At 70.6% G+C, this 15,056-nt stretch overlaps 1 protein-coding gene and 1 long non-coding RNA gene across 3 annotated transcripts; both read left to right on the top strand.

Moving 5' to 3' along the window:
* Positions 1 to 1,316: 1,316 nt before the first annotated feature.
* Positions 1,317 to 10,450, top strand: GCGR (glucagon receptor). 2 transcript variants are annotated; one of them, XM_086762113.1, is made up of 14 exons: positions 1,317 to 1,435; positions 7,285 to 7,443; positions 7,618 to 7,714; positions 7,806 to 7,913; positions 8,049 to 8,170; positions 8,240 to 8,346; positions 8,431 to 8,584; positions 8,649 to 8,808; positions 8,891 to 8,951; positions 9,186 to 9,255; positions 9,405 to 9,460; positions 9,543 to 9,681; positions 9,804 to 9,845; positions 9,932 to 10,450. In XM_086762113.1, exons 2-14 carry the CDS (start codon positions 7,393 to 7,395, stop codon positions 10,226 to 10,228), a joined length of 1,464 nt encoding a protein of 487 aa, XP_086618239.1. In that variant the 5' UTR covers positions 1,317 to 1,435; positions 7,285 to 7,392; the 3' UTR covers positions 10,229 to 10,450. The 2 variants fall into 2 exon arrangements, with proteins under 2 accessions (XP_086618239.1, XP_086618237.1); XM_086762111.1 differs by having other exon boundaries at positions 9,372 to 9,460.
* Positions 10,451 to 12,894: 2,444 nt separating this feature from the next.
* Positions 12,895 to 13,951, top strand: LOC147598406 (uncharacterized). The gene is made up of 2 exons (XR_015260573.1): positions 12,895 to 13,000; positions 13,819 to 13,951. It is a non-coding gene; the product is annotated as an uncharacterized LOC147598406 (long non-coding RNA).
* The last annotated feature ends 1,105 nt before the right edge of the window (positions 13,952 to 15,056 follow it).

The raw sequence follows: 15,056 nt of genomic DNA, 5'->3' as shown, positions 1-15,056 counted from the left end.
CCCCGGCCCGAGGGTGCGGGTGCCGAGCTCCCGGGCCAGCCGTGCCCCGAGCTGTACCCGGTCTCAGCCGCGCCGAGGGCGCCCGTCGCCTCCGCCTCTTGGCGGGAGCTGCCCGCCGGCCGCGGCACTAATTGGGCTCCCGCCGGCGGAACAGAGCCAGCCTGGGACGGCGGCGGAGTGAAGGCTCGTCACCTTAACGAAGCCTAATGATGCCGGCTGGCATCGCTGCTCGGCTCCTGCGCCTGGCCCCGTGCGAGAGCCGTGGGCAGGTGATGTGGGGCCAGCGGAGCCCCCTTCCTCGGGACGGGCTGGGGGCTGCGGTGGCTCGTGCCCCCGGCCGCCCCGGCGCCGCTTCCAGGGCCGGCGGGTGCCGCTCCGCGCCCGCGCTGGGGCCGGTGCGGAGCCGGAGAGCGATGGAGCCGCAAAGCGATGGAGCCGCAAGGCCGTGCCCCGGCCAGCCACCCCGCTCCGGCGGCGCCGAGCCCTGCCAGCCCCTGGCCGGCAGCGGCGGGGACGGTCCGGCTGGGTCGCGGTCCCGCCGGCTGCGCCGGCCCTGCGCTCCCGGCACCCAGGTCGCTCCGTCCGCAGCCGCAGGGGCTTCCAGCGAGCGGGGCCGGGCCGGGGGGTGCGGGGAGCCCCGCGCTGCAACCGCCCCGAGGTAAACGTGTTTGTGCGGGGGCAGGCCGGCTGCTGGCACCCCCGCCCTAGAGCGGGGGGCTCGGGGGTGCCCACGGCCTTCGCCGCACCGGCCGCGTTCACCGGCCCGGCCCGAGCAGCCTGCGGCAGACAGGGCCCGAGGCAGCTCCGGCTGCGCGGGGGGGGTTTGTCCGGGCCCCCGAGCGGGGCGAGCCCCCAGGGAGCTCCCGGGATCCCGCTGCCCGGGGGAGCCTCCCCGGGGGACCCTGCTGCGCCGGACCCCAAGCCGCGGGCACCCCCATCCCGCTCCCTCGGGGGCCGGTGAGGTCCAGCTGCTCCCGCCGCTCTGCCCGCCCCGTCCCCGCCGGCGAGCCGAACCGAACCGAGCCCAGCCCGACCCAGCTGAGCCGAGCCGAGCCGAGCCGAGCTGAGCCCAGCCAGGGCCCGGGAGCGGGGCGAGGCGGGGAGCGGGCGGCGGGGGCAAGCGCCGGCGCACCCGCAGCTCCCGATCGCGGCGCCGGTGATGTGCGCAGCGCCCCGCACTCGGGGCCGGCGGTGGAGGGAACCAGGCTGCGCCCCCGCTCCCCTCCCCGTGCCGGCGGGAGGAGCGGGGCGGCGGGACGCGGCTCTTCGCCCGCGGTCCCTCCCCCCGCGCCGGTCCCTCCCCCCGCGCAGCCACAGCCGCCGCCGCTGCCGCGGCTCCGGCAAAAGTTTTCGCCGGAGCGGCCGAGCGCGCCGGTCCCGGTCCCCGCTAGCACCGCGATGCGCCCGGGAGCCGCCGCGACCCCAGCCCCGACAGGTACGGGGGCGGGGGGGAGAAGGGAGCGCCCGTCCCCGCGGGCTGGGGGCTCCCCGTCGGGATGCCGCGCGCCCCGCCGCACGGGGCTGGACTCGGGTGGCGGCTGCGCGTCCCCGGGGCCCCGAGCCGCAGCTCCCGCAGCCGCTCCGGTGCTGGGCGCCGGCCCCGCTGGGGCTGAGCCCCTCGGCGGGGGCCGCGCCCGCTCCCCCCGAGCCGCTGTCCCGGGAAGGGGCTCTGCCCTTGGGCCCCCCGGGCGCTGCCGTGGCTCTTGCGAGCCCCGGACGAGGGGCTCCGGCCGGACCCTGGGGCGCCGGGAGCATCTCCCGGAGAAGCCCCCCGCCGGGGCGGTGCCCACCGGGTCTCCCTGCCGTGGGCGCAGCGGTGCCTGTGGCTTTCTGCCACTTTTCCACCCTTCCCCGCGCTCCCCGAGCTCTGCGGGCGTCGCGGGGGCCCATCGCGAGTGCCCTTTGTGACTCTGTCCTGAGCTCTGCTGTGTCAACACGGTGTTGGTAAATGGCTTTGTTTAACCAGGACATGTTGGGTATGTGACCTTGCCGGCCTCGTGGTTGCAAGCGCATCTCCAAAGCAGCAGCCGCGATTACCTCTGCCTGGCGCTGCGCTTCCCAGCCCGGCTGCTCCCTCGGGGCGCCGAGGGCGAGCAGGGCACCCCGCTGTGGGTCCGCTCCCTTCGAGCAACAGCGGCTGGACGGGCTGAGGACAGGGTGTCCGCTGCTGCTGAGTATGTGTCTGCCCAGCGCCCCGCCGTGCACCCTGAAACGCAGCCACTTTGCCCGTGCGGCGCTTGGCAGCGCGTGTTATGGGTGTTCTGACCCGTGCCAAATTCAGTGGTTGCCCCTGTGGTTTCCTCGGCTTTATCTGTGCATCAGCAGGAAAATTCAGGGCCCGCAGGACCCCTCCTCGACACGTTAGTGCAGCCCCAGCTGCCAGCTCCCGTCCTTCCCACCAATCCCTGCTCCTTTCTGCACGCTGTGGTGCAGATTTTTTAATGTTCTGTTGCCTGGAGAGGTGAAAAGAAAAAAGGCTGAATGGAGAAGAGGCAAAATGGGGATTAAAAATAGTTAATGAAAAAATGTGACTGCGAGCCCTGATCAGCAGTGCAGGGCTAAGACCAGCTGCCTAGCGCAGCGCTGCTCTGCCACCTCGCCGTGCCAGGCAGAGGCAGGGTCCGGGCGAGCCGGACGCAGGGAAGATGGGACAACCACTCTGCTCTGTCCCCCTGTGCTCCTCCGTTCGTCCTGCCCTGTCCTGCGTCCCCCGCGGCCAGAGCCCCTGTCCTTGTCTGCCTGCCCCAGCCCAGGCCCTCTGGGGACCGTGGCTGCGAGCAGCGGGCACCAGCGGATGGCTGGGCACAGGTGCTGCCCCACAGCACCGCCTGCCTCTGGGGCGGCTGGTGCCCGGCCGTGCCCACGTGCTGCAGGTGCCTGGGGCCAGGGAGGGGCCCTGCCGGAACCCCCTCCCGGACCGGCTGCTGTGTGCAACGTCGCTTGCGCATCTGCGCCTTGGAGGAGCAGGGTTTGTGCTCGCCCCTCGGTGAGGTACCGGAAGGTTGTCCCCAGCTCCGTGGTGACCACAGCATTCATTCTTGACACGAGCTGGTCTGGGGAGGCGAGTGCTGAGCTCCCGGTGCAAGCACACGTGCACACACGCCTGCCAGCGCTGACCTTTTCCTAGGCTTTTCCCAGTCCTGTGCTTCCCCTGTGACACGCTGACCACACGTGTCATGTCGTGTCTCTCGTGCCATCCTCCTGTGTTTTATGGGTTTTCACGCAATGTGATGAACAAAAAAACCCTTTCCCTGAGCCAGGACCGAGCTGGCTCAGCATCCCCTCGCCGGAACCTGCCGAGCAGCAAGGTTCTCCGGCCGCTGCCTGGCTGCCCGGCCGCGCAGCGACCACGCTCCCTCTTTGGGAGCTCCCTCTTTCATAGCAGGGTGGTCGTGGAGGTGACGCCAAGAGCGTTCCTCCTGTTTGCGTCCTGTGTTGCGGTTGACGAAAACACTGTCAGGGTTGGTTTAGGTTTTCTTGGTCCAAAGTGACACAGAATCCGACGTTGTCGGTGCCTGGTGACGTTGGCTCTCTCCATGTGCCGCTGCTCAGCGTTTCCAATCGTGTAGCTCTGTGGAAACGAGCTGCGGTCTTGCAGCGCGAGAGCTGCTTCAGGCAGTTGAACTGTTCCTCCGCTGCCAAAGTTCCCGGTACCCGCTTCACGGGGGAGCACTGGAGCACTGGTGGGGCGCAGGTGGGGAGCGAGAGGCATCCCTGGGCTCGGGGCAGGGACACAGGCGGGGACAGCGCAGGGTGCGGGCCAGAACTCCTGGGCCCCCCCCACGGCAGCCGTCTGTCCTGCTCGCCGTAGTCCTGGGTGGAAAGCGGAGCAGCATCTGCAGGGCCAGGCTCGCGCTGGCATTGCATCAGCTCTGGCCCTGCACCGTCCCCTCCCCTGCCAAGTGCCGAAGCCCCTGCCGCGCTGGCTCGTAGCTCGTAGCTCAAAGCCAAGCCAGCCGTGGAAAGCGCTGCATTAGCGCGCTGGGGGCTAATCCCAGCGTCCGGAGGGCGCGCAGCCCCCACCGCCACTTCCTGAGCAACTGGTGCTGTGCTGGGCGTGGGGCTGCGCTCGTGGGGAGGCTGTGCTCCCACCCCAGCCAGGGACGCGGGAGCCCCGTGGAGGGACGCGGCAGCAGTGGGCTGTGCCAGCCTCCCGGCACTGGCGCGGGGCCGTGGCTGTGCCAGGGTGCTCTGGGTCACGTTGCGATGCCCATGAGCGTCCCCGTGGAGGCTTCACCGAGCTGCTGATCCATGTGGCAATCAGCCGCAGCGATCCCAGATGTGGAGCTCGTTCCCTCACACGTGTGATGGCCGCCAGAGCCGGGTGCTAGCCGGAGGGGCCGGGACAGCAAAATCCCCAGGACGAGCCGACCTGGGTGGGAGGAGGAGAGCGTTTCCCCCAGGCAGAGCTGGGCGCTCAGCCGGCTGCGGGGGCCCGGGCGGGCACAGAGCCGCTGCAGGGCAGCGCAGGGCCTGCACACCCTTGGCTGGGGGCAAAATCCCAACACAAGCCTTTTCCCATCCATTCCCCATGGCTTGGTGCGATGCCGCAGCGGAGGCGGCAGCCTGGCGTGCCCAGTACACAGCTCGCCCCGTCCCCTCCCCGGGCTGCACACCCTGGCCCCCGCTCCCTCCACTCCAAGGGCAGGTGATGGCAGCTGCGCCTGACGCCCTGGCCCCCAGCGCTGGGGCTGCCAGCACTGACCCCTTCCCCGCGCAGGCGCAGCCATCCCGGGGCTGTCTCCTCTTTCCTCCTCTGCCATCGCAGGCGCGAGGTCTCCCCGTGGCGGCTGCGGCAGTGGAGCGGTGCCGGGTGTTTTCAGCCCAGCCTCCATGGGGTCAGCAGCCGCAGAGCCGTGACACAGGAACACGCCACGTTGCCCAACACCAGCGTGGGGCGAAAGTCCCCTGCGCGCCCACTGCGACAGCCGCAGCCCCAGCAGATGCACCCACTCGCAGGCCGGGCGCCCTCCAGCCGTGCCCACGGCTCGGCGTGGCGAGGGGCCAAAGCCTGGCCGCGGCTGGGGGTGAGGTACCGGAGCAGGGAAACGTGGCAGTGGGAGCCGGCTGGGCACGACGGGGTGAGGGGAGGTGGTGACGCGGAGCCGGGTCCCTCTCGCTGTGCTGCCTCTGTCAGCAGTGGACGCGGCAGAGAGGGGCTCCCGGCAGTGATGGCCATGGCACGTCCGGCCAGCAGCGACTGTGGCTCCGAGCAGCGATGCTGGGCAGTGCCAGCTCCCCGGGAGCTGCTTGGCACTGCTGGTGGTCTGAGCCGCCCCAGACCCCTCCGTCCTGGCTGTGCAGGGCCACTGCTCCTTCCCTGCCACGGCCCACCTGCGCCGAACCGGGGACAACTGGTCCACAGCTCCTTCCGCACGCCCGCGTGTCTGCTAGAAATAGCCTGCATCTCCGAGAGTGCACCGTGGGGCGGCCAAGCTGCCGGGGGTCCCTCGCACCGCGGGGATTGGGGGCCAGCACGGTGCTGCGGCTGCGCGGCGCCGTGGGCAGCTGGGGCAAAGGGCCGGCGCAGGGCCCCGCTGCAAAATGGGGAGCCCCGTGCTGGAGGCGAGGAGCGTGATCGGCCCCGTGCGCCAGGACCCCTCACCCAGTGCAGTCTGCCCAGCTTGGCCGCGGCAGAGCCCCGGGGCCGGGCAGCGGCTGCCAGCCGGGGGGAGTCTAGGGCAGAGGCCTCCCTGCTGCTAAATCCCATTGCAGGCAGCTAAAAATAGAGGCACCTCTGCCCCACAGCTGCCTCCCCGGGCCGCGGAGAGGGGCTGGCAGCGAGTTTGCTGCTGATCCGCAGAGCCCGGGAGGAACTTTTGGTCCCGGGACAGGGATGCTTGGGGCAGGGGCCGGGCACCGGGAGGTTCCCACGGGGCCAGGCCACAGGCAGCGGCGGGATGGGGCAGGTGGGGATGCCGGCGTGCAGCGGGTGGGGGCACAAGGACGGGGATGCCGGCGTGCAGCGGGTGGGGGCACAAGGACGGGGATGCTGGCGTGGGCAGGTGGCCCGTGAGCTCCCACTGAAGGTCCCCGTTCCCAGAACCCACCCAGTGCGGTCTGTCCCAGGAAACGGCTCCTTCTGTCCTGGGACTGTCTAAATAAGGCGCGCGCCGGCAGGTCCAGCTCCCCGAGCCGCATCTGGAGCCCCACGCGCTGATTAATGAGCTTCTCGGGCAGCCACTTGTGTCATGGCGAGTGGGTCTGCATGGAGGAAGCACGACTTTCCCAGGGATAAAAATAGACGTGGGCAGAGCGGTGTGCCCTGGGAGCGGCGGCTGGTCGGGGAGCCCGGGGGGAGCCTGGGGGGCGATGCCGCGGTGTCTGTTCTGTCCCCGTCCCCTCCCTGCTCGGCTGCCCTCACCCCACACGGCCGGGCCGTGGGGCTGCCGTCAGAACGGCCCCTTGCCGGAAGAGCTGAAATCCCACTCAGGAGCCCCATAACCGGCTTAGAAGGATGGAGGGAATTACGGCGCCTTGTGAGCCGGGCTTTGCACCGCGTCACTCGCGTGGGCTGGGGGCGATGGAGCCGTGGTGGTGTGGCCAGGCTGAGCCGGTCCCGGGGCCACAGCATCCCTGCTGTGGGATGAACGGTCACCCTCCGCGGGGCTGGCAGCCATCCCTGCCGGCTCCCTGCCCGCCTCCGTCCCTGCCTGGGTGCCGTGCCTGGGGACACCTCCGGGACGGGGATGGGGTGCCCTGGATGCGATCCACCACGCGCGGTGGCGGGGAGGGGAGGCAGCCTGGGCACCAGCGCTGCCCTGAGGGGATGCTCAGGCGTGAGGAGGGGTCCTGGCTGCCCCCGGGGTCCCGGGGCTCAGCACCAATGCGTGCACGGTGTGGGCTGGCCGCACCCGCGTTGGTGCGCAGTGGGATCTGGACGCGGCGTGGCGGCACGGGGGTCTGCCCTGCGCAGGGTGGTGTCCTGTGCGTGGCTGCGCGCCCGCCGGGCAGGGGCTGGGAAGATGCGAGAGCTGGGGACCGGGGCGGGCTGGTGTGGCTCGGTGGGCAGGGGGGGCACGGCCGCGGTTCTGATGCCGTCCTGGGGAGAAAAGAGCAGGTACGCGGCGGCGCCGCAGCGTGATGGGAGAACGCCCAACCAACCAGCCGAACATTGCAGCCAAGCGGGGTCGGGCGAGGATGGGGACAGGATCGTGGCGCTCTGACCAGAGCCGTGCCGGGGTGACCTCCCCGCCGCACCCGTGTGCCCCCGGCCCTGCGTCCCCAACTCTGCCCGGGACGGGTCCCTCTGCTCGCGCCCCCGTGATGCAGCGTCTCATGCAGGGTCGCCCACGCGCCAGGGCTGTCGCCGGCAGCGCCGAGGAGCTGCTGAGGGCCGGTAGGAAGCCAGGTGCCCCGCGCTCCCCATGCGGCTCGTGGCCCAGCGGAGCGATGTCCCAGCCGCGTCTCCTCAGCCTCCTGCTGCTGCTGCTCTGCTGCCAGGTAGGGATGGGCCGTCCCGCAGCGCGGTGCTCTGCCCTGTGCCCAGCCTGCCGCCTGCCCCCAGCCACCCCTGCCCGCAGCAGCCCCCTGCCATGGCCTGGCACGGCACGGCCCTGCGCGGCACAGCGTGGCACGGCACGTTACCCCCACGGTAACGCTCCCCGATGCTCCCAGGGCCCCTCTGCCCAGATCACAGATTTCCTCCTGGAGAGCTGGAAGGCGTACAGCGAGGAGTGCCAGCGCAACATGAGCCGCCTGCCCGCGCCCACGGGTGAGAGCTGGCGCGGGGTCCGGCGGGATGGGTCTGGGGGGCGCAGGGGCCGGCGTGGTGCAGGGCGCCGGCACGTCCCGTCCCTCCGCAGAGCTGGTCTGTAACCGCACCTTCGACAAGTTCTCCTGCTGGCCCGACACGCTGCCCAACAGCACCGCCAGCGTCCCCTGCCCCTGGTTCCTGCCCTGGTACCAGAAAGGTAATGCCCGGGGGTGGGGGGGTGTGTGCACATGCGTGTGCAGGTGCTGCGCCAGGCACTCACGCCTGGGCCGGTGCACGGTGCCGGCGATGGCTCTGGGGCCTGGCACACCCCGTCGCCCTCCTGCCGTCGCAGTGAAGCACAGACACGTCTTCAAGACCTGCGGGCCGGACGGGCAGTGGGTGACGGGTCCCCGGGGACAGTCCCTGCGCAACGCCACGCAGTGCGAGCTGGGCGCCGAGGACCTGGAGGCGCAGGTAGGCAGAGCTGGGGGCGGCCGGTGCGGGGCTGCCTGCCCTGCCCTCACCTGCTCCCGCCCCTTCCAGGAAAAATTCGCCAAGACCTACGGCAGCTTCAAGGTGATGTACACCGTGGGCTACTCGGTATCCCTGTGCGCACTGCTCCTCGCCCTGGCCCTGCTGCTGGGCTTCAGGTGGGGGTGCTGGCCTCCAGGGGGCTGGCGGGGCCGAGCCGGGGGTCCGGGCACGGGCACTGACAGCAGCTCCCGCCTCCGCAGCAAGCTGCACTGCATGAGGAACTACATCCACATGAATCTCTTCGCCTCCTTCATCCTGAAGGGCGTCTCCGTGCTGGTCATCGACGCCCTGCTCAAGACCCACTACAGCGACAAGATCGACGGCTACAACGTGCACATCTGGCTGAGCGATGAGGTGAGTGCGGGGCCGGCGGGGCCGCGGGCGCGGGCAGCGCGGCAGCCCTGACCCCTGCCCGCAGGCGGCCGCGGGCTGCCGGACGGCCACCGTCTTCATGCAGTATGGCATCGTGGCCAACTACTGCTGGCTGCTGGTGGAGGGCATCTACCTGCACAACCTGCTGGTGGTGGCCGTCTTCTCTGAGAGGAGCTACTTCACCCTCTACCTGTGCATCGGCTGGGGTGAGTGCGGGCTGGCTCCCGTCCCCGTCCCCCGACCCTGTCCCTCGCCGTGCCTCACCCGCCCCTGCCCGCCTCCCCTCAGGGGCACCCGTGCTGTTCCTCATCCCCTGGGTCGTGGTGAAGTTCCTCTACGAAAACGTCCAGTGAGTACCAGCCCCTGCGGCGGGTTGGCGCCTGCGGGTGTGTGGGCACGGGCGGGTGCGCACTGAGGGATGGCGGGGACGCTGTGATGTCCCCAGAGGCGCCACGCCGTCGCCCCGTGCAAGGAGCCGGGTGCCAGGCCATGGCGCTCGCTCGGCTGGGGCGCCGGTGCCACGCCAGGCTCCAGCAGCCCCCCGACCAGAGGCCTCCCTGCAGCCCCCTCCCCGCCCCTGCAGGTGCTGGACCACCAACAACAACATGGGCTTCTGGTGGATCCTTCGCTTCCCCGTGTTCCTGGCCATCCTGGTGAGTCAGGCGCTGCGGCTCTGTGTCCGCGAGGGCCCCAGACCTGCTGCGGCAGGGGCTGCCCTGGGCCGGGGGCAGAGCTGCCCTGCCCCTCACGGCTCGCTGCTCCGTTGCAGATCAACTTCTTCATCTTCATCCGCATCATCCAGATCCTGGTCTCCAAGCTCCGCGCGCACCAGATGCGCTACACCGACTACAAGTTCAGGTGGGTGGGGGGTACAGCCCCAGGCCGGTGCGTGTGTGCGCCCGCCCCGCGCCCTGGCGCTGACGGGCCCCTCTCCGTGCAGGCTGGCCAAGTCCACGCTGACGCTGATCCCGCTGCTGGGCATCCACGAGGTGGTCTTCGCCTTCGTCACGGACGAGCACGCCCAGGGCACCCTGCGCTACGTCAAGCTCTTCTTCGACCTCTTCCTGAGCTCCTTCCAGGTGAGCCCCGCCACGCACGGGACAGGCCCTCCGTGGGGACCCTCCGTCTCGGGAGGGACCACACCAGGGCTGGGCTCGGGGTCCGGTCGCACAGCTCTCACGCATCTCCTCCCGCCGTCCAGGGGATGCTGGTGGCCATTCTCTACTGCTTCGTCAACAAGGAGGTGAGCGGGACGGCGTGGGAGCGGGCAGCCGGGGGGGTTTGGGCAGCCGGGGGGGCATGGGCCCGCGCTGACAGCAGCTGCCGCAGGTGCAGGCAGAGCTGCTGAAGAGGTGGCAGCGCTGGAAGCTGGGGAAGGACCTGGCGGAGGAGTACAAGCACACGTACAGCCACGCGCCCAGCGCCCGCAACGGTGCCGGCAGCACCTGCGAGAAGCACCAGCTGGTGAGCGGCTCCGCCAACGGGCTGGGCCGCGGCCCCCCCGCCGTGTGCCCCAGCACCCACTACCTCGAGAGGAGCGGCCGCAGCGCTGCCGAGCACCTCGCCCTGGGCGACCGGCACCACTGCTACGAGTTCCCCGAGACCACGGCCGAGAGCCACTTCTGACCCGTGGCCGGAGCGGGGGCTGCGCCGGCCCCGCTGCCGTGGGCCGTGCTGGCGGGGGCAGCTGCCGCATCTGTCCCGTCCCTGTCCCGTCCCCGTCCTCCGGGCGCTGCGCAGGCTGCGCCGGACCCTGCCCGCGCCGGTGAGGACACTGCGCCGTGCTGCCCATGCGTGGCACAACGGCCGTGGCCGGAGCGGCTGCGGGTGAGGCACGGCGAGCGGGACCTGGACCTCTGCGGGGAGGGGATCTGTGGGGCGGGGGGCTCTAGGGGGGGGTTCATCCTGTGGTGCTGCCCTTGTGCGCCCGCGAGACCCTTCGTCAGTTCTGTAATTTATCTGTCGTCACTGTAAATAGGAGTGGGCCCGTGCCGGGCTGCAGGGCCGGCTCCCACGCGTGTCTGTCTGCAGCGGGCGGCTGGGGTGCGGGGACCGCGGACACGGCGGGTGCAGACTGCGCGCCTGGCACCCACGGGTGCTGCGCCCAGCCTGGGCGAGGAGCTGGGGCACCCGGCGTGCGTGGGCTGCACCAGGAGACGGCCCTGCTGCCTGCCCCACTGCCCGCCCCACGGCCCCGCTGCCTGCCCCATAGCCCTGCTGCCTGCCCCGCTGCCCGCCCCACGGCCCCGCTGCCTGCCCCACTGCCTGCCCCACAGCCCCGCTGCCTGCCCCATAGCCCTGCTGCCTGCCCCACTGCCCGCCCCACAGCCCCACTGCCCACCCCACAGCCTCACTGCCCACCCCACAGCCCCACTGCCCACCCTACGGCCCCACTGCCCACCCACTGCCTGCCCCATGGACCCGCTGCCCACCCCACGGCCCCACTGCCCACCCCATGGCCCCACTGCCCACCCCACGGCCCCACAGCCCTGCTGCCTGCCCCACTGCCCACCCCACAGCCACACTGCATGCCCCACAGCCCGCCCCACAGCCCCACTGCCTGCCCCACTGCCCACCCCACGGCCCCACTGCCCACCCACTGCCTGCCCCATGGCCCTGCTGGCAACCCCACAGCCCCGCTGCCTGCCCCACTGCCCACCCACTGCCTGCCCCATGGCCCCCCCACGGCCCCACTGGCAACCCCACAGCCCCACGGCCCACCCCACGGCCCCGCTGCCTGCCCCACAGCCCCATTGCCCACCCCACTGCCCACCCCACAGCCCTGCTGCCTGCCCCACAGCCCCATTGCCCACCCCACTGCCCGCCCCACAGCCCCGCGCAGGTGAGCGAGGCAGACGTGAGGCTGAGGCCACTGCGGCGCTGCGGCTGGGGCTCCAGCTCCCCAGCAGCACGCGCTCCCCTCGGCTGCTAATTGGCTCTGTCCTTTCACTGCCGGGAGCCCTTAATTAAATCATCTGGCTCTGCCCGCCGGCACCCCCGCTCTCCTGGGAGCCCACCCAGGCCACGAGCCGGGCAGCAGCCGCTGGCAGCAGCGAGCACCACGAGCAGTGCCGTGGGGTGCGGCGCTGTGGGTCCCCCGTGCCGGGCTGGCTGACCGCGGCGAGGCGGGAGCCAGCACCCTAAGAGGCTTGTGCCGCGCACATGAGTGCTAAGCCCGGATGCCGCGGCTTTGGGCACCACAATCGGCTGGTGTGCCGGGATTAGCCGGGCGCACCTCCCTGGCCGGGGCACCCTGACAACGGGTGGTGGCGGGACGGACAGCCGGCCCTGCCGCGACCCCTGCCGCCCCACGGGCCCTGAGGAGATGACGGTCGCCAGCTGCCAGACCCCGTGCGCAGCCCGGAACAGGGGACGTGGGAGTGGGGCGAGTGCTCGGCGTGGTGTCCAGCAGCCCTGCGCAGCGTTGGGCAGGCAGGCGGCCGCCCTCCCACCAAATCCCACCCTGTCCCGGCACGGCCTGTGCCGCCACTGCCCTGCCCACCTGCGCGCCAGTGACGGAACGGTGGGCGCCATGCTGGCTGTCCGGGGGCAGCGGGGTCCCAGACCCCTACAAGGGCACGGACAGCAGTGGGACCGGCTGCGGCGTGGGGAGGGCATGTCCACAGCGCTGGCCACCCGCTTGGCGCCCGGCAGCAGCACCGTGCCGCACGCAGCAAAGTTCCTGTTTACTCCACAACTTGCCGGCCGAGGGGGGACCCGGTGTCCAGGGGCCGGCGCAGCGGGGACGTGGGGCCAGGGCTGCGAGCCGGCGGCGAGGCAGTGCTGTGGGGACACACAGCCGTGGGGCTGAGTGGGCATGAGGAGGGGAGCGCGGAGCTGCTGGCCCCATGGCTGCTGCCGTCGCTGCGGCCTCCTGACGCGGTAACGAGCCTAATTGAGGCAAATTGCTGGAGCACGAAGCGGTTTCTGGGAATGTAAATATGGTCATCGTGCGGCGCCGGGGCCTGCGCCTGTTGCTCCAGCGTTGCCATGACAACACCCCACTGTCCCCCTGCATGGCACCATGAGGCGCCGAGGCCAGGCTGGCCCCACGGCGCCCAGGGCAGGGGACCCTGGACCCTGCCCGGGGGTGACGCACAGCGCCAGGGCCCCACGTCTGCCACACCATCACCGGACCCTTCGGGGGCCGAAGCCCACAGGGTGTCCCCGTGGCAGCGCTCCATGTTCCCAGAGCCCTGTCCCCCGCACAGCCCCTTGGCACGTCCCGCCAGCCCTGCCCCGAGGAGCTAGCGCCCACGGGACTGCCGGCCGCATCCTTTCCCATCACCGCCGAGAATCTCCAGAAGGGGCCAGCCCGCTGCCCCTGCTGCCGTGCCCTCCAGCTGCCGGGGGGGCACACATGGCCCCGAGCCCGCGCCCGGCTGCAGGACATGGCAGGTGAGACGTGGGTGGCTTGGAGGAAGCTGCCGGTGCCTCGCACACCGCGGACCCTGCGGCAGCCGCAGCGCAGGCTGGAACCGCTCTCAGCTGTGGCAGCGGGGGGTCAGTCCTGTGTGCACCCTGCCAGGGCTCAGGCAGCACCACACACGCAGACCAGCGAGGGGTGGAACGAAGGCACTGCCGCCAGCCCACGCTCCCCAGAATCATAGCACCACAGACTGGTTTGGGTGGGAAGGGAGTGCTCAAGCCCACCCAGTCCAACCCCCTGCCAGCAGCAGGGACATCTCCAAACAGATCAGATTGCTCAGAGCCCCGGCCAACCTGGCCTGGAACGTTTCCAGGGATGGGGCATCCACTGCCCCTCTGGGCAACCTTGGCCAGTGTGACACCACCCTCAGTGTAAAAAAAAAAAAAAAAAAAACAATAATTTATTCCTTAGAGGTGTGTGGGGAGGGGGCAGAGGCCGGGCTCGGCCGCAGTGCAAGTCCCTGGCTGTGGGGCTGAACCCACGGCGTGGAGCGGGGCCGGAACGTCACCCCACTGCTTGCCCTGGCCAGCCCGGGCCAGCGGCAGCCCCACGGCAGCAGCCAGGGCCCCGGGGCCGCGGCGCCTCGCAGGAATACTCCCACTTTATCAAGGGAACTGAACATCGCAAATTGGTCTTCTAAGTAGATTCTGCCCGCTGCCGTCCCCTCTTCCCACGGCTTAATTCAATGATACAACACATACCTCTCCTCCGCCCACCCCTTAATCTAATGATGAGCACCGTATCCAAGTCACGGAAAATAAACCCTTGCCGCCTTCGATTTTTATAGGTAAACAGCCTGATTGCGCTGGCCTGCGGCCTCGCTCCCCGCCACCCCACTTCCACACTTCTCCTGCGCCACCTCCCCGCCCTCACGCCGGGGTTTGCCATCAGTCTTTATAAAAAGCGCCTGTTTATAGAAATGATTTTTGTACGACATTTCATTAGAGCCCAAGCAACTGCTTCGCCCCCGGCTTTGCGGCACTCAAGCCAAGAGACAAACAAGGCAGAGGCCAGCGGGGTCGGGCTGCAGGACCCCGTACGCGCGCTCGGGCTCAGGGACGCGGCTGCAGCCCCCAGGACAGCCCGGGTCTGCGCGTGCACCCGGCTGCAGGGCAGCATGCCGGGCTCCGCAGCAGCCTGCCCGCACTGGGCACCGTGCAGAGCCGTCCTGCGTCGGGCCGCGAGCCCAGCCCGGTGCGGGCAGAGCCGGCCCTGCCCAGCCGCTGGAGCAGCGAGCCGGCTGGCTGCAGCGCTGCGCTGGAGCGGGGGCCACGACCCGCAGCCACGCTGCTCAGGGGCTGCTGCAGCCCGGCTGTGCCAGCAGCGTGCAGCCAGCGCCCAGCACGCCGAGCCGCTCAGCCCCGGGCGCGCAGCCCCGTCCCGCTGGCGCAGTGCTCCGGCCAGCCGGCTGGGACGCGTCGCCTTCCTCCAGCGCCGCCAGCCCAGCGAAGCCCCTTCGCATCCCCTTGGGACGCATGGGCCCAGGAGACTCGGGTCCAGCTGTGCTCGGGGCTGCCTGGAAGCCCGGCTCTGCGATCCCCCGACACAGGGCACAACGCGGGGCCCATCCTGCAGGAAAAGTCAAAGGAGAGGGGCCGTGCCAGCAGCAACTGCCGCCCTCTCACTCCCGCTTCCCCTCGCCTGCGGGGACCAGGGCTCTGGCAGCACTGGAGCCGGAGCGGGTCCAGCGGCAGCTCCGCCACAGTGGGCAACAAGAGGGGCTGAGGCACCATCCCGCTGTGCCGGAACGGGCAGCACGCGCCCCCCGGGAATGTTTTGGTGACGGGAGGGAGGCAACAGGGTCGTGGCTGAGTGTAAAGAGATGTGCTTCAGGAGAAATTCCAGCAATGCTACGTACAGTTTAGGTGCCATTAAAGCACGGGAGGGAAGAGGATCGAGTGTAGTAATAGTCCCAGCATTTTAGTCTCTGCTCCAGCGACAGCTCCAGGACGCTGGCGCGCAGGGCTGCCCGAGCCCAGGGGCACTGTGCTGCCCACACAGCGCCGGGCCACACACGCTCGCAGC

This window comes from Chlamydotis macqueenii, chromosome 18 (assembly GCF_036417535.1).
Source record: "Chlamydotis macqueenii isolate bChlMac1 chromosome 18, bChlMac1.mat, whole genome shotgun sequence".
NCBI lineage: Eukaryota > Metazoa > Chordata > Aves > Otidiformes > Otididae > Chlamydotis > Chlamydotis macqueenii.
Note: the sequence above shows the minus strand (reverse complement) of the source record. Positions and strands in the feature narration are given on the sequence as shown.